Raw genomic sequence first — 18,143 nt, 5'->3', positions numbered from 1 at the left:
AGATTGTTACTTGTCGATTGCATGATTGACATGAATGTTCAAGTTTAACCATGCATGCCTTCTGGGTTTTCTGGATGAGTATCACATTGCTATTTCAGGTGAGTAAAATCAAGGTTTTAAAAATTAACCCAGAAATGAAATCGTTCTAACTACCGGTTTCCAGGTCAACAGTTCAACCGTCTGATTTGAAAAGTTCAGACTGTTTGTATTAAGGTAAATACTAATATGAGAAAGGACTCAAAGGAGAACTGGAGAAAAGACTGCCGTCAGCTGAGAAAGAGAAAAAAAGAAAGCAAGGAAGGAGGGAAGAAAAAGGAGGGAAGGAGGAAAAAAGAAGGAAGAGGAGGAGGATGATTTGATGCTCAGTGACAACTACGACGGTGGCAACAGATGCAGATCTGAGATTTGAGATCGATTTCTCTGCAACGTCTGTCTTCTTCTTCTTCTGCGCACGCTGGATCTCAGATCTGAATTTGTGTTTCAGACTAGAACTCAGGTCTGAGTTCGTTTGTTTCTCTCCTTTCTACAACTTTTTTAAACTGTGAACCGTTGTCTGAATCAAACGAGTCAACAGTTCGATCTTTCTGGGCTGAACGGTCCATATCCAAGTGCCCACGTTGTTTCTGGGCTAAACTGGAACTCAGTTAAAATGTGTGTCACATTTTAACAACATAGCTTGACAGACCGGTGAAGGGAGCCTTAATCCATTCTGAGAAGAAAGAGGAAGTCATATTTGTCGGTGTGATTTCACCGAGATATTGAGTGAAATCCAGTGACACCTTACTCATTTATTTAAAATATTGAGTGTAAATAGTACGCTCATTATGAGATGTCATTCACAACTGCCCACGTTGTTTTTACAATCAGAAAGGATTTGTGGGGTCGAACTACCCCTTCACCACAGAGAGAGGGTTTAAGAGTCTTTTAGCCTAGCTAATTATTAATTAATAATACAAATTTATTGCCTTAATATCTTCATTTTGGCTCTAACTACTTAATTAATAAACATCCAGGTATTTCATTAATCTAGAAAAGAAAAGATTGGACCAATAAGTAACAACCCTAAAAATCAACTAAGGTAGTACATAGGATCCGGCAACTTGAAGGTCCTATTTCCAGTGTTGTTCCCTAAGATGTCACTCCATTGATCTCCAATGTTCCCAACAATTCTGTAACCACTCTCTTCAAGCGTCTTCCTCTCTCCTGATTTGTACACAACTGCTGTGGTTCCTTGATTGGATGATTTTCTGTCACCAAAAACATAAATATATATATATATATATATATATATATATATATATATATATATATATATATAACAATATTTGTCATCAGCAATATCTCCATTAATATATACAAATTAAAATTGAGAAGAAATTAAGAAGAAATTGTACTTTAGTATGAGCTTCTCCCAAGTATGAAATCCTGCTTTCTTAAGATTGGTTGAGGTGGCTTTTCTTTGATCTTCAGATCTTCCTGTTAAGAAGACAATCTTCAAACCTAAGGAGAGCAACTTCCTGTAAAGCCTCAGGCTCTCAGGCAGTGGAGGTGCCTCTCCAGTATTAACCCATTCATTGAATAACGTTGAGTTAAATGGTTCTACCCTGAAATAAAATTATGGAGAGTTAGTGGTCGTCCATTATATAATGCTCATCAAACGTGAATTCTTGACAAAGTTTACATACATACCCAAATCCATGTCTGGCATAGTAAGGTAGGTTGGAGAGGATGGTCTCATCGATGTCGAAGATCCAAACGTCCTTCCCATCTCTGGTGAGTTTGAGGTTCTCAGCGTAGAGAATAGCTTCGACGACAAATAGACAAAGAATTTTTTTGAAAAAATTTAAAGAAAAGATTCAAAGGATCCTATTTTCTATGGTTTTTTACACCAAATAGGCAACAAATTACAATTAGAATTAAGTATTATTTTTTACTTAGATTAGAAGGTTTCTTGAAATATACAAATTGCAGTCTTCTTTCTCTAATACAGATCTCTCACTTAGAACTTAAATAAAGCATTGTCCAAATTAATAACATTCACTTCATAACGTTCAAACTTTAATAAGGTATTGGCCAACTCAATAGATTTCACATTCATTTAACTGAACTTTAACAAAGAGAGAGAATATTCTAAGAACCCCTTATGTTGTGAAACAGATTCTTGTATCAGCCCACTGTTACGGAGAATATTCTAAGAACCCCTTATGGGCTTTTAAATTCCCACGTCCATGGTTTTTAAAAACAAATGGGAAACAGAACAAGTCAAAGGACCAGTTTCCGGTTAAGTGGTTCAACCATCCAGGTTGAGCGGTTCGACCCGTGATGCCATAAATAAATTAAAAATAAAAAAATATCATAAAATTAAATAAAAAACAGAAAAAGTACAGAACATAAAACTATCTAAATAAAAAATAATACAGTACAAAACACATAGAAAATATAAAAATAAAATACAGAAAAAAAAACAAAAAATACAGAAAATTGCAAAAAATACAAAAAAAAAAACTCTAGAATGTTAAATCCTAAAATGCAAATATCCTTGACCTAAAATCAAGATTCAAAGGGATAGATTCCCCTGGCACCAAAATAAAAGGGGAGAAATAGGAGCATTCACTCTAGAATGTCAGATTGCTATGCAACTAAGATTGATCTCTAAAAGACTTCAATATACATTAATTTTACCTAATTGATCAAAAAAATTATATTAATTTGTACCCAAGCACCATGCCAAATGCTGCTCCCTAAGCTTCAACCAAGCAAGACTTCACAACTCTGTTTTTTCTTCAATTTCTGAGAATTTCTTTAGGACTACTCCTAAGTGTCAAAACACTCACAATCAATCTCCAAATCTTCTAGAAATCAGACAATTCAAATAGCATTGACTAGCCTTTTCAAAATTCCATGTCATATGATCATCATGGAACTGTATGGATTTCATCCCAAAGAATTGTAGAAACTCATTATAACTTCAAGCAACAGAAATTCTATTCCAGCCCAGCACTGTTTTCCTAGATTTCTTATCAATTTCGCAAATTCTATTCCAGCCCAACACTATTTTCTAATAATTTCAAGCAACCAAAATTTCAGTAAGAAAAATTTTCATAACAAACTTAAAAATCTAAAGAGATGGAAATGCACCTACCATTTCGTGGTTCCAAAAACAATATTGCATCCACTGGCTGTAGATAATTGAGATCCTACTCACAGTAAACTAAGGAGGCTATCATAAACTAGATGATGATGCACAATCTGGCCGTCTTAGCTGTCGATGATCTTGCCTCTGAACTGAGTAACAGGGACCTGAAACGGAAGGAGAAGAGAAGCTCCGGGGAGAACCCGGCGTAAGGGCTCCGAAGCTCAAGTTAGAATCCTTCAAAGGCAAGAATAACCAGATAGCGCGAAAGTTAGCATACCTCGTCCCTGGGGGGGTAGAAGCCTTTTATAACCACCTCGCGCACTCACTTCCAGGCCTCCGTCAGGTCGGGCATGATTACTTCTGAACTCCTGCCAGTTCGGGTGTCATTTCCTCTGGTCGGACAGAACTGCCACTGTTCCTTTTGTCGGAGCCGTCTCTGCGGCTAGTGACGACGGTTGCAGGTGGCGGTGGCAGGAAGCCGTTTGAAATGCGGCTGTCAGGTGTCAGATCCCAAATCAGTCAGGTACGTCGCCCTTGGATAAAGACGTCCTTGGTGTCGGGTATGTTTGGCTAGCCTGGTGCTTTGGAAGTGAAGTGTTGGAGTGGCGAGCGAGGTGCCTTGAGTTCGGTTTGGAGTGTTCCGAGCTGCCACGGGTCAGCTTGGGTCAGCTTTGTGAGGCTTGGGGCCCAGTATAGTTCGGGCTCCTTGCAAGGAGCTCGGGTTCTCAGTAGGGAGCTCGCTCTTAATAGCGAGCTCGGACTCCCAGTAGGGAGTTTGTTCTTAATAGGGAGCTCGGTTTTTAGGGAGCTCGGGTTCTTACTTGGGGAGCTCGGACCCTTAACAGGGAGCTCGCTCTTAACAGGGAGCTCAGGCTCCTAGTAGGGAGCTCGGATTTAGGGAGCTCGGGTTTTTAGGGAGCTCGGACTTGGGTAGCTCAGGTTTTAGGGAGCTCGGACCTTTGACAGGGGGCTCGCTCTTAATCAGGGAGCTCGGGCTCCTAGTAGGGAGCTCGGGCTCCTAGTAGGGAGCTCGGATTTAGGGAGCTCGGGTTCTTAGGGAGCTCGGGCTCCTAGTATCGAGCTCGGACTTAGGGAGCTCGGGTTTTAGGGAGCTCGGACTAAGTACAGCGGTCTGGAGTTCGGGCTCGGTAGTGAGTTTGGACTTGCTTCCGATGTTCGCTTTGGGTGCTCTACTGTCCTGAGCTGCTTGCCTTTGCCACGTGTCGGGCGATCGCGAGGTCGGGCCAAATTTCCCTTCATCAATTGCCCCCCACTCCCTGCGACAACGGTTCCGTCTTGGCGCGGGGAGTTTGCAAGGTAGCAGGAGGGTTTTGGTCCATGCTGAGCGCGCTTGCTCTAATTTGATTTTCAAAAAAGGGCGCGCGTTTGGGAGTCGTGACGGCAGTTGTTCGGGAGTTGCGCTGCAGACGCTTTTATTGCGAGGAGACGTGCGCCGTTACCCCGTCAGTTTCGGGAAGACGCGTGCCGACACCTGTCCTCTGACAAGACGTGCGCGACGTTCCGTCAGTTTTGGAAAGACGTGTGCCGATTGGTCTTGGAAGACATGCGGCTTAGTGCGGCTGTGGGCCGTTGGATTGGCTTCGATCTGGGCCGTCGCTTTCCGTACGCTGTGGATATAAATAGTGCGCGGGGGGGGGACCCGTCCTTGCTACTGTTGTACATCTTGAGCTCGCGCCTTAAGTTTCAGCTCGCGTCCAGGCTTTTCAGCTCGCGTCCCAGGTCTTCTTGCTTGTTCGAGTTCTCGTGGTCTGCTTCAGTCTTCTTCCCGGGTGAGTGTTTTTGGAATCCCGTTCCGTTTCACGATGTCTGGTTTGGAGGGTTCAGACTGTTCAAGCGGGTCTGATGTGGGTTCTACGAACCAGTTTGCATCCCACGGTAGTTCAAGTGAGCCCGATGTAGGTCCTGAGGAAGGGGTCGGGCCTACCACCCGAGGTGCTTCCGGTAGGTCGGCATCCACCTCCCGTCGTGGCCGGGTTGTAGATCAGTTCGGCCCTTCGACTATGACGCTTGAGGAACTTCAAACCCTTGTAGACTACTATAATTTGCCCAGTGAGTACGGTTACTTTATCCCAACGGGGAGCTTTCCTTGGGAACACGGTCCTGATGAGATGGTGATTTTCCGGGAACAGCTCGCCGCGGGGCTGCGACTGCCCTTCCACCCTCTTCTTGTCGAGGTCCTAAACCACTTCGGTGTGACGGTTGGTCAGCTTCACCCGAACTCTATTAGGAACTTAGTGGGAACGATCTCTTTATTTTGCGACGAGAACTTCCCTCTGGATCTGGAGATTTTTTCTTCTATCTTAATGTTGAAAAAGCAAGTGGGTCCCCTTCTTGGGATTAGGCGGGCATACTACCTGTCCCCTTGCCCGGGCTTCAAGCTCTTACACGGACTCCCCAATAAGGTCCCGGCGTGGAAGCAGGACTATTTCGGGGTGCGAAGTGCGATGGGGTGGCCGTTTCAGACCGGCTGGGGGGTGGCCGCTCCTGATTCTGGCATCACACCTGATGAGGAGACGGCGAAGGGCCCCCGTCAATGGGCGCGGCTTGGGCTGGATTGCCAATGGTATCTGATGGAGGCCAAGCTTATTGCTGCAGGCCTGAGTTCGGGTAGGTTCTTTCCCTAGTGATCTTGTCTTGCTCTTCTTTTACGTCTTACTGATGCCGAACTCCTTTTCGCCGGTACAATGGATTCTCGAGGGTCCCGAGGTGCGCACTTGTTCGAGGGGATGAAGAGGAGAAAGCGGGTGGCCAAGCGAGCTCGTGCTGAGCCATCCCGAGCTGCGGAGCCTGAGGTGCCGGATTATCTGGCAGAGGAGCCCGAGATGGTTCCTCCTATGCAGGGGCTGGCGGGGGCTCCTTATGCCGAAACCACACACACGGGGGCTCCCATCTATTCCGAGTCCGCTCATATGCGAGCTGGGCCGTCGGGCTCGGAGGCCCCGGGGGACTTCAGGAGCGTGCTGTTGCCTGTGCATGCTCTTCAACGGAGTAAGGAGGCGATGTTTCCTGAGGAAGTTGCGGCGTGGACCGAGCTCCCTCTGCACCAAGTGGCCTGCCGTGCTGTTACTCATGCCATGGTGGTAAGTGATCCCTTCTTTAGAGCTCGGCTTCTATTCTTTTATTCGTTTCACTGATCTCGTTTTCCTTTGATAGGTGAACTCCTCCATTCACGCCTTGGCGAACCAGGTGGAGAAATGCTTGCGGCAGGCATGAGCTGCCGAGGAGAATGCTCGTGCCGCTGATGCTGCTGCTCGCCGTGCGCGGTCTAGGCAGGCGAGGTCTCAGAGGGATGTCGAGGCCATGGGAGTGGTGGTGCAGCGCATGGCGGAAATGAAGCTGGACTTGGAGCACCAGGTCGAGTATCTTCAGGAGGATATCAGGGAGAGGACTCAGATCTTCTCTCAAGGCATCGAAGACGCGAAGAAGAAGGCTGTCAGCGATTACATTGCTTCGCCGGATTTCGATGACCTGATGGTAGACTCCTACAGGAGGGGTTTCAAGCTAAGTCGGTCGATGATCCGGAATACGTACCCCGACCTCGATACCAGCACCATATCCACTTCGCGCATCACTCCGGAGATGGCTAATGCTGTGGATGCCGAACCAGACTCTAAGGGGGAGGCAGGTCCTTCGAGCGTTGTCGGAGAGGCTTCTGATAACGATGAAGTAGCCCCAGGCTTGTGAAATGAAATGTCTCCCCTTTTTTTTTGTACACATCTGTTTTGAAATGAAATGTCTTTTTGTTCATGTACTGGTGTCTTCGAGCTATATTTTTTGCTGAACTAACCATTTCGGTCCTTCAGTTCGTTTTATGAAATGACTTCGGCATACTTGCCTTGGTGGCCTATAGATAGTACCTTCTCAAGTTGACAACGTTCCATGCTCGGGGTACTTGTTTCCCTTCTAGGGTTCCGAGCTCGTACGCTCCCCCACCGAGTGTTTTCATTACTCTGTAGGGTCCTTCCCAGTTCGGTCCAAGTTTCCCTACGTCGGGTTCGGGCACCATAACCTTACGGAGAACCAGGTCGCCGACGCGGAAGTTCCTCTTTTTTACTCACGCGTTGTAGTACCGAGCTACATTTTGTTGGTAAGCCGCAGTTCGGATGTGCGCGAGGTCTCTCACTTCGTCCAGTAGGTCGAGGTTGGTGCGTAACTCGCCCTTGTTTGTCCGTTCGTCGTACGCTTCTAGTTGCAATGTAGGCACTTCGATTTCCGCCGGGATCACCGCTTCGGTGTCATAGGTGAGGTTAAAGGGGGTCTCACCCGTGGCGGTCTTTTCCGTGGTTCGGTGTGCCCATAAAACACTTGGTAGTTCGTCTGCCCACAAACCTTTGGCTCGGTCCAATCGCGCTTTCAGTCCGCGGAGGATGGCTCTGTTCATTACTTCTGTTTGGCCATTTGCCTGCGGGTGTGCGACCGATGTGAAGTTCTGACTAATTCCCATACTTTGACACCATTCTTGGAACTTGATGTCTTCGAACTGTTTGCCATTGTCGGAGATCAGTACCCGAGGTAGCCCGAAATGACATACGATGTTCTTCCAAAAGAAGTTTTGTATGTTTCGGGCTGTAACTATTGCCAGGGGTTCGGCTTCTATCCACTTTGTGAAATAATCTACTACCACCACTAGGAATTTTCTCCCGCCTGTCGCTGGTGGGAATGGCCCCAGGAGGTCGATGCCCCATTGGGCGAAGGGCCATGGACTGGTGAGGTATTTGAGGTCGGCAGCGGGCTGATGGTGGATGCTGGCATGCTTCTGACACTTGCCGCATTTTCTGACGAGCTCGATTTCCTCTGTCTTCATCGTTGGCCAGTAGTATCCTTGTTGAAGTGCCTTTTGGGCGAGGGCTCTGCCCCCCAGGTGTCCGCCGCACAAGCCTTCATGGATGTCGCAGAGTACCAGCTCGGCTTCGGCTGGGCGCAAGCATCGCAGATAGGGGAGCGTGTAGGATCGTCGGTACAACCGTTCGTCTATCATGACGTATTTGGCTGCCTAGCACTGCACCCTCTTGGCTGTGTTGCGGTCCGCGGGGAGGGTTCCGTCTAACAGGAAGCTCGCGAGTGGGTCGATCCAGCTCGGCTCTGCTTCGGTGACAGGAGCGACCTCTTCTGCCCCCCCGAGAATGCTGTGCCGCGGCAGGTCCTCTACGTACACGGTTCTCCTGGCGTTGTGGCTCGTGCTAGCCAGTCGGGACAGGGCTTCGGCCTCAGCGTTCTCTGACCTCGGGATTTGCTTGATGAAGTGTGATTGGAAGTTGAGCAGAGCTTCCTTTACTTTTGCTAAGTACGCAATCATAGTGAGTTCGCGTGCTTCGTACTCGCCTGTAACTTGGTTGACCACGAGCTGGGAATCACTGCAGATAACCATGTGCTTTGCTCCGACCTTGCGCGCTAGGTTTAACCCATCTATCAGTGCCTCGTACTCCGCCTCGTTGTTGGATGCCGCGAACTCAAAGCGTAGTGTGTATTCCAGTTTTGTTCCGCCCGGGCCGCGTAGCACTATTCCAGTCCCGCTGCCTTGTTGGTTCGAGGAGCCATCTACGTGAAGGATCCAGGGCTCCTCATCCCAGTTCGCGCTTGGTCTAACCAAGAGGGAAGCCACGCTGGCTGCTACTTCACGGGGTTCGGACTCATTTGGCTTGGGAGCTCCGAGTTCGCCCGAACTGGGGACCTCGGGCTCGACCAGCTCAGGGGCTTCGGGGTTGAACGTGCACTCTGCGATAAAATCTGCCAAGGCTTGGGCCTTGATGGCAGTTCTTGGCTTGTACTGGAGATCGTACTCGCTGAGTTCGATGGACCACTTCGTCAGCCGGTCGGAAACCTCGGGTTTGAGTAAAACTTGTCTCAGAGGTTTGTCGGTCAGGACGATGACGGTGTGGGCCTGGAAGTACGGGCGGAGTTTCCGTGCTGCTACCACCAGGGCATACGCTAGCTTTTCTATCTGCGGGTACCTCGTCTCTGCTCCCTGCAAGATTTTACTAACATAATATATGGGTCGTTGGACCCGGTCTGCCTCCTTTACTAGTACCGAACTGACCACCTCGTCGCTAGCCGAGAGGTACAGCTCTAAGACTTCGCCTTCCTCGGGCCGAGCTAAGGTTGGCACATTGGCAAGATAGCCTTTTAGCTCGTCAAATGCGAGCTGACAGTCTTGGGTCCATTCGAACCCTTTGCCTTTGATTGCTTTGAAGAAGGGTAGGCAGCGATCTGCCGACTTGGACATGAAGCGGCTTAGGGCGGCTATGCGGCCGTTTAGCCTTTGGACTTCTTTTATTTTCCGAGGTGGTCTCATATCTAGGATGGCTTGTATTTTGTCCGGGTTGGCCTCGATGCCACGTCGATTGACAACGTAGCCCATGAACTTGCCCGAGGTGACGCCAAAGACACATTTGTTGGGGTTTAATTTCATGTTATACTGACGCAGGATTTGGAAGACAGAATCTAAGTCTTGTATTAATTCTTGCGAAAACTGTGTTTTGACGACCATGTCGTCTACATAGCTCTCTATCTTTGTGCCGATCAGGGGCCGAAACAGCCTATTTACAAGTCTTTGGAAGGTCGCCCCGACGTTTTTTAACCCGAAGGGCATGACCTTGTAATAGTATAGACCGAATTCGGTTATGAAGCTGGTTTTTTCCTCGTCGGACTGGTCCATCCGGATTTGGTTGTAGCCTGAGTAGGCATCCAGGAAGCTTAGCAATTCATGTCCCGAGGTCGCGTCCACTAGGCGGTCGATCCTAGGAAGGGGGAAGCAGTCTTTCGGGCAACCTCGGTTCAGGTTGGTGTAGTCGACGCACATGCGCCACTTGCCGTTCGCCTTTTTCACCAGCACAGGGTTGGCCACCCAGCTCGGGTAATGGACTTCCCTTATGAAGTCTGCCGCGAGGAGCTTTTCGACTTCCTCGTCGACCGCTTTCCAGCGCTCCGGGGCTAAGTTCCGTTTCTTCTGTCTAACGGGTCTGACTAAAGGGTCAGTGTTAAGTTTGTGAGTTATAAGACTAGGGTCAATACCGGGCATATCAGCCACGAACCATGCAAAAATATCTAAATTTTGGAGTAAAAAACTTACCAGTTCGGTCCGTAGGGGTTCCTTGACAGAAGCACCAATCTGGAGTGTGCGAGCTGGGTCCGTTGGTGAGGTCGGGATCGCGATTGTTTCTTCTGTTAGCGAGGCTCGTTCTTCGCCTTGCTCCGTAGGCCGCTCCAGATCGAGGTCGTCCGCCGGCTTGGACTTGCCCTTTAGGGCAGCGACGTAGCACTTGCGGGACTCGAGCTGGTCGCCCCACACTACCCCCACACCGAAGTCCGTAGAGAACTTCATTGCCAAATAGTAGGTAGAGACCACCGCCCGCAGGATATGCGTGATTGGCCGTCCTATTATGGCGTTGTATGGGGAGGGGGTCGCGACCACCAGAAAATCGTGGTTGAGCCTGACCGCACAAGGCCACGTGCCGACTTCCACGGGCACCGTTATCTTTCCAAGGGGCCTGACTTCCTCCCCGCTGAAGCCCACCAAGGGAGTGCTTGCAGGTTTTAGTTCGCTCCTTGGCAGCTGTAGCCGATCAAATGCCGACTTGAATAGGATGTCCGCCGAGCTGCCTGAATCTATGAGCACGCGCCTAACTTCGAAGTCGCTGATCCTGAGTTTAATGACAAGTGCGTCGTCATGAGGGTAGCGAACTCCCCGCGTGTCGTCTTTTGTGAAGAGGATCGGCTCCTCGGTCTTCGGCCTCTTCGGGGGGTTCCGCTCCTCGCGGACCGCTTCGCGAACTGAGGTCCGAGCTGCCGCTGATGTGCACCCCGCCACCACTGAACCTCCCACAATTACATGGATGGTTCCCCGAACTGGCCTTTCTGCCGGAGGCTGTCGCTGCATCGGTTCGGCAGGCCTGCTGCTAGTCTCCGGGGCGTCTTTTAAGTGTTCGCCCGGTTGATCCGCTTTATTGCTATTATTGTTGTGCTGTACAAAGTTTCTTAAGTATCCGCGACAGATGAGCCCCTCTATCTCGTCTCGGAGGTCATTACATTGCTCGGTACTGTGACCGTGGTCCCTATGGAAACTACAATACAAATTCTTGTTTCTTTCGTTCGGATTTCCCTTTAGGTGAGGTGGCCATTTCACGAAGGGGGCGTCCTTGATCGTCCTTAGGATCTTGGTCCGCCTCGTGTTCAGTGGCGTGTAATCCGTCCGAGCTGGCAGGGGAGCTCGGAATGACTGGTTCGGTTTTCGGTCCCGGGCTGGGTTTTTTCGGTCGGCCGAGCTAGAGGGCTCGCCGTCCCTCTTTCTTTTCTCGTTTCCGCCCTCGGTTCTTTGGTTGATTTCCTCCTCCGTCCTCATGAACTTGTCTGCGAGCTTGAGGAACTCGGCCACGGCCGCGGGCTGGTTAGCTACCATGTGCCACTTGAATTCCTTGTGCGTCACCCCTCTTTTTGCTGCGGCGATCTGTACCGCGGGGTCTAACCGAGGTATCTGGCATGCCTCGTTGAATCGTTTGATGTTGCCCCATATGGGTTCTCCTTCCCTTTGGACTACTCCGAAGATGCTTTCCTCTGCTCTAGGGCACCGTTTGCTGGTGACAAAGTGTGCAGTGAAGACCTGCATGAACTGAGCCCAACACTTTATCGATTCGGGGGCCAGGTTCCTGTACCAAGTGCGGGCTACCCCCTTGAGGGTGGTGGTGAAGGCCACGCACATGCATGATTCGCTGGCCCTGGTGAGGTGCATTTGGGACTGGAAAGCGTCCATGTGGTCGTTGGGGTCGAAGGATCCGTCGTACTTGTCTAGGGGCGGGAGCTTGAAATCTCTAGGGAAGGGGACTGCCAGGAGTTCTGAGGCGATGGGGGAAGGAACTGAGAGAATCGGGGCGACTCCTACCTCGTCCGAGCTCGTCTCGCCTTTGCCTCTGAGCTCGGATAAGACGCGGGTGGCGGTTCGTCGACTTCGACGGCGTCTTCGCTACTGAGTGGGCCTTGTGCTAGCGCTGCTGGCCTCCGTGTTGCCGAGCTCGATGGGCTCGGAGTGCTGGTAGTCTGCTGCTGCCAGTGCGCCGAATCGGTTTCCCACCAGTGGGGACTCCGGTTTGGAGACCCGAGGTGCTGACCTCGCGGGCGAGGTTCCTGATCCGCCTGCGAGCCGCGAGGCCTGGCTGTTTGGGGTCGAGGCCTGGCTGTTTGGGGGATTCTGGGGCCTGGAGGCCTTTCCTTGGTGGAGGCGCCCATCCTGCGGAGAGGCCTTTACTGGCTTCGGGGCAGGGTAGCGAGGTGGAAGTAGTGGTTGGTTCGGTGTCAGTTGGGGGAACTGCTGCTGATAGTGGTATTGGGAGAGGTTGTGCAACACTTGGTGCTGGTGAAGCTGGTGTTGCTGAAACTGCTGCATCTGGGCTTGCATTGCCCGCATGCATTGCATTAAGTCGTCCAACCGATTTTGGCTAGCTGCCAGGGGGACGGCGGTTGGTTCAGTGAAGGTAGTCTCGATGGGAAGAGGGAAGGGGATGCTTGCGGAAGGTAGGCTTACAGGTGCCACTGCTTGTGGCGTAGTCAGATTGGGGATTCCATCCACCGTGAGGGGGATGGTGAACTGCCCAACACACACCATGAGAACTTGGAGCTGTTCCCCGGTGGTGTTTGTCTCTGTGCCACGTCCGGCGTTGCTGGATGAGGCCATGAATAATGAGTTTTTCAGAGAAGAAGGAAAGGGTATGAAAGTTTTGGAGGGAGGCCTTTTGAAGCGTTCCCACAGACGGCGCCAATTGATGATGCACAATCTGGCCGGTCTTAGCTGTCGATGATCTTGCCTCTGAACTGAGTAACAGGGACCTGAAGTGGAAGGAGAAGAGAAGCTCCGGGGAGAACTCGGCGTAAGGGCTCCGAAGCTCAAGTTAGAATCCTTCAAAGGCAAGAATAACCAGATAGCGCGAAAGTTAGCATACCTCGTCCCTGGGGGGGTAGAAGCCTTTTATAACCACCTCGCGCACTCCTTTCCAGGCCTCCGTCAGGTCGGGCATGATTACTTCTGAACTCCTGCCAGTTCGGGTGTCATTTCCTCTGGTCGGACAGAACCGCCACTGTTCCTTTTGTCGGAGCCATCTCTGCGGCTAGTGACGACGGTTGCAGGTGGCGGTGGTAGGAAGCCGTTTGAAATGCGGCTGTCAGGTGTCAGATCCCAAATCAGTCAGGTATGTCGCCCTTGGATAAAGACGTCCTTGGTGTCGGGTATGTTTGGCTGGCCTGGTGCTTTGGAAGTGAAGTGTTGGAGTGGCGAGCGAGGTGCCTTGAGTTCGGTTTGGAATGTTTCGAGATGCCACGGGTCAGCTTGGGTCAGCTTTGTGAGGCTTGGGGCCCAGTATAGTTCGAGCTCCTTGCAGGGAGCTTGGGTTCTCTGTAGGGAGCTCGCTCTTAATAGCGAGCTCGGACTCCCAGTAGGGAGTTTGTTCTTAATAGGGAGCTCGGTTTTTAGGGAACTCGGGTTCTTACTTGGGGAGCTCGGACCCTTAACAGGGAGCTCACTCTTAACAGGGAGCTCGGATTTAGGGAGCTCGGGTTCTTAGGGAGCTCGGGCTCCTAGTACCGAGCTCGGACTTGGGGAGCTCAGGTTTTAGGGAGCTCGAACCTTTGACAGGGGGCTCGCTCTTAATCAGGGAGCTCGGGCTCCTAGTGGGGAGCTCGGATTTAGGGAGCTCGGGTTCTTAGGGAGCTCAGGCTCCTAGTACCGAGCTTGGACTTAGGGAGCTCGGGTTTTAGGGAGCTCGGACTTTTGACAGGGAGCTTGCTCTTAACAAGGAGCTCGGACTAAGTACAGCGGTCTGGAGTTCGGGCTCGGTAGTGAGTTTGGACTTGCTTCCGATGTTCGCTTTGGGTGCTCTACTATCCCGAGCTGCTTGCCTTTGCCACGTGTTGGGCGATCGCGAGGTCGGGCCAAATTTCCCTTCATCACTAGATAAAAAAATAAGAAAGAAATCCACTGCCACATCAATTCTAATATAGTCTTTTATTTTTAGTCCATTATTATAAAGAGAAATTGTCTAAAACTCAGGATTTTTCTAAAGGCTCGGGCAACCCATGTCAGTAACTTCACCTTAAACGGACTAATGGTGTTAATAGATTACTATTTTACCCTTTCTGTATTAGACCTATTTTTTAATATTTCAGAAATATATCTATTATTATTATTATTTTTATTATTATTATTATCAAAACCCATTTTCAGCTTTCTTGGAATATTTTCAAGTAGCACAAAGAGAGCAAAAGGTCCCTCAACAAGTAAAAATCTTATATAAGGCAATTGGGCACTTAGGGCATTATAGTCATAAAATATATATCTATCCAATAAAGCTGATTCACCATTTAAGGGCGGTTTGTATTTATCTTGACAAGGACAACTTCTATCAATGAATGCTAACGATAATCTAACAGACGGTGAATTTTGGAAAACAAATTGACATGAGATTTCCTCGATATTTTGAAAAATTATGATGAACTTAAGGGAAATACTGAAAAGTCATGGCCAATTTTAAACACTTATGCCTTAAATTTTAAGATAATTTAATTTAAATATAATATTGAAAAACACTTATAATCAATCAACTGTTATCATAAAAGTCATAAAAATTAGAGAAAATTCCCGATTAGTACCTTGTACTTTGGGCTTACTGTCATTTTGGTCCTTGAATTTTAAAATGTGACAATTTAGTTCCCGAACTTTCAAGATATGCCAATCCAGTACCTATCTTTAATCAGCTGTTAATTAGCCGTTAAGTGGCATTTGAAAAAGACACAAATGCACTTTGAGTGTCATCTAATTTTCTTGATCAACTATCAAAATGTTGACAAAAGTTAATAGTCCCAAATCCTTGCCTTTTCTATTCAAGAAAGTTGGGGTCTGTTAATTTTTTGTCAATGTTCTTGAATAGAAAAGTTAAGGATTTGGGATTGTTAATTTTTTATCAACGTTTGAATGGTTGATAAAGAAAATTAAATGACACTTGATGGGCATTTTTTGTCTTTTTGAAATGCCACTTATCGACTGATTAATAGTTGATTAACGATAGGTACTGGATAGACACATTTTGAAAGTTCGGGTACTGAATTGTCGCATTTTAAAGTTCAAGGACCAAAGTGGCGGTGGACTCAAAGTACATGATACTAATTGGGAATTTTCTCTAGGGCAATTTTTTGGGTAGATTACAAAGACCCCCTTCCGTTAGTCTTCCATCCAAAAGGTCATTGCAATATTTTTAATCCCCATACTATCCTTGGAATAATTAGACGAGAAAAACACTATTCATCTTCCCGACCTTTTAATACTACCCTTTTGTTCCTTCACATTTCTCTCTCTCCCCCGATCTCTCTTCTTCCCCTTCCCCTTAAGAGCATTGGGATTGAACCCATTTAATTCAATCCCAACCTCTCTCTCCATTACTGCTTTCTTCAGATCCCGATTTCTCTCTCTCTCCATCTGCCTGCTTCCCTAGCTGTGAAATTGCAGAAACTATTCAGTAGAAAAAGAAAAAATAAGTACGGAGCTGCCGTCCATGAGGCCTCACCATGACTAAAAACCAAGTAGTGACGTGTAAATTAACAGCATTTACAGTTGAAGATGACCGTAAGAGCTTCTTTAGACGGAAACTGAGAACAGAAATCGGATTCAAACTCTTAGAGCTAGTAAATCAAAACCGATCTGTTCTACTTAACCCTTTTCTTCAGTACCAGATCAGTACCAGATCAAACATCAACCAAGCTCCAAATAGGTTTTGGGAGATTTCAATCTTGACTTAGATGTCCAAAAGCAATCTCATGACAACGGATGAGCTTGATTTTCAGTTTTTAGGGCTTCCAAAGCTGGAATCATCGATGGAGGAGCCATGGAAATAGTAGAAGGAAGAAGGTCTGGTGTAGTTTTACCATAGTATCCAATAATGTGTTTTTTTCACCTCAGCGATTTTATCCTACGTTTCTGTTATTGGATAGAGAGTGAAAATAGAAACTAACTCACCATTCATCAAGCCCATTTTATTTTATTCTATTTTTTATTTTTGTTTACTCTATTAGAGTTTTGAATGGAGACGGAGGTGAAAGTATCTATGTGGATGTCCTTGGTCACAACGCCATCGGTAAAGGAAGGATTAGCAGCAGTAACAGGTCCTTCAGGTCGGGATGTGACGCTGAAAGGATTGCTATCATCAAATGTAATTTGAGTTCGGCTTACCTTTGCAACTGCAAGTGTTGTAGGGGAGACGACTCCCGCTCTCCAAGTATGCAGGAGGGGAAAAGAAAGAATGAGAGAGGATGGTGAGGGAAGGGAAAAGAAGAGAAGGAAGGGAAAATAATAGGTTAAATAGGTTTTAAGAGATAAAGGGAAAAAAAAAAAGAAAATTGAAAGAGTTTAATGGGGTATTTTGGTAATTTAACGGATTTTGTCATTTGACTTAACGGTCAAGGAGGGTCTTTGTCTCACGGTTATAGTATAGGGAGGTCTCTGTCACAAACCCCATAGTACGGGGGGGTCTTTGTAATTTACCTTTTTTTTTGACATAATGGCATGGGAGAGCAATAATTGGTGTATGCTACATTGATTTGACACTAGAGAGGTGCATGAAGAACTAGGAAAGATATTTGGCTTGATGCCAAGTTCTCTCGTGGCTCTCCGGTAAACATCCATGGTAATTGACATAATATAAGGGCAACTTTTGGGGTTTAATATCAAAAAGTAATATATTGAACAAAAATTCAAAACTAGGTTTAACTTTTTAAAAATAATATCAATAAAGGGCAAAAATATTGTTCATCTTCTTTTTCTTGCCATTTTTTAACTAGAACTGCCGCCCACCACCGCCATCCTTTGCCGGTTCCGCCCACCTTCGCCTCCACCTCCAGCAATGTTGCCAGAGGTCGCCGGAGGCAGAGGTGGCAGCGGCGACGTTGGTGGTTTCTCTATCCAACGCTGCCACCTCCGCCTCCGCCTCCGACAATGTTGCTGGAAATGGGTGGAGGTAGGTGGCGGCGACAGCGGGCAGAGAAATGACCACCAGCACCGCCGCCACCACCTCTGCCTCCGACCACCTTTGGCAACGTTGCTGGAGGTGGAGGTGGGCGAAGGCGGCAATGGAAGTTGGTGGCGGGCAGTGGCGAATCTGGTGAACAAATGGCAAGAAAAAGAAGATGAACAATATTTTTGCCCTTTATTGATGTTATTTTAAAAAAGTTAACATATTTTTGAAATATTTTAAAATATATGACTTTTATTGATATTAAACCCCAAAAGTTGCCCTTCTTTGAAACCCAAGGATATTCCCACGTTTATCATGTGGACAATGCCCCCATAAGCGTCCCATACAATCAATGGGGATATCTGTCCTCCAGCACAAATTTCAAGGACTCAAATTTCACCCAAAAAAGTGAAAAAAAACCCAATTTCCAATAATTTCAACATGTCAACGTTCCTTCCATCTTCACTTCCTTCTCCGGCGCTGGAGTTCATTCCCGCAGTCACATCGTTCGAAGATGAAGTTCCCATATATTGAAATCAAAAAGGGGTTTTTATTGTTTAGTCCACCCCAGAAATCTGACCCCCACCATACTGTATGGTGAGATGAATCTTGATGGTGGAGGATGTTGTTTATAGGGGGACTACTGGTAGATTAGGAGGGGACTGTAATTTCAGATTTCTAAAGTGGATTGCAGTCTACTTATCCCAGTCAAAAATAAGGGAATCCAATGATTGCTGAAATGACTAGCCAGAATTTACACAGAAAACGTTGAATAGTCGATTCCACCTTGCTTATGATCACCTCCACCAGAGCAGAATTAACGTAAGGCTACATTTGAAATCAGTGTAAAATGTCATTAGTGTAAAAATACACTGATGACGTTTTACACTAAACTAGAAAGTGACTGTTACATCGATTATCGATGTAAAACTTTAGAGTTGATGAGGGTTTACATCGATTATCGACGTAAAACTACACTCCATCCAAGCATACACAAAACT

At 47.6% G+C, this 18,143-nt stretch overlaps 1 protein-coding gene across 1 annotated transcript; it reads right to left on the bottom strand.

The window, feature by feature from the left end:
• Positions 1-975: 975 nt before the first annotated feature.
• Positions 976-17,669, bottom strand: LOC104598371 (stem 28 kDa glycoprotein-like). The gene is made up of 7 exons (XM_088892263.1): positions 17,592-17,669; positions 17,012-17,286; positions 15,700-15,781; positions 15,576-15,627; positions 1,690-1,804; positions 1,395-1,604; positions 976-1,247 (listed from the first exon to the last, which is right to left on the bottom strand). The coding sequence occupies exons 1-7, from the start codon at positions 17,667-17,669 to the stop codon at positions 1,070-1,072; spliced, it is 990 nt and encodes a 329-aa protein (XP_088748389.1). The 3' UTR covers positions 976-1,069.
• Positions 17,670-18,143: the final 474 nt, after the last annotated feature.

This window comes from Nelumbo nucifera, chromosome 7, assembly GCF_055504915.1.
Source record: "Nelumbo nucifera cultivar China Antique chromosome 7, China Antique-T2T, whole genome shotgun sequence".
NCBI lineage: Eukaryota > Viridiplantae > Streptophyta > Magnoliopsida > Proteales > Nelumbonaceae > Nelumbo > Nelumbo nucifera.
Note: the sequence above shows the minus strand (reverse complement) of the source record. Positions and strands in the feature narration are given on the sequence as shown.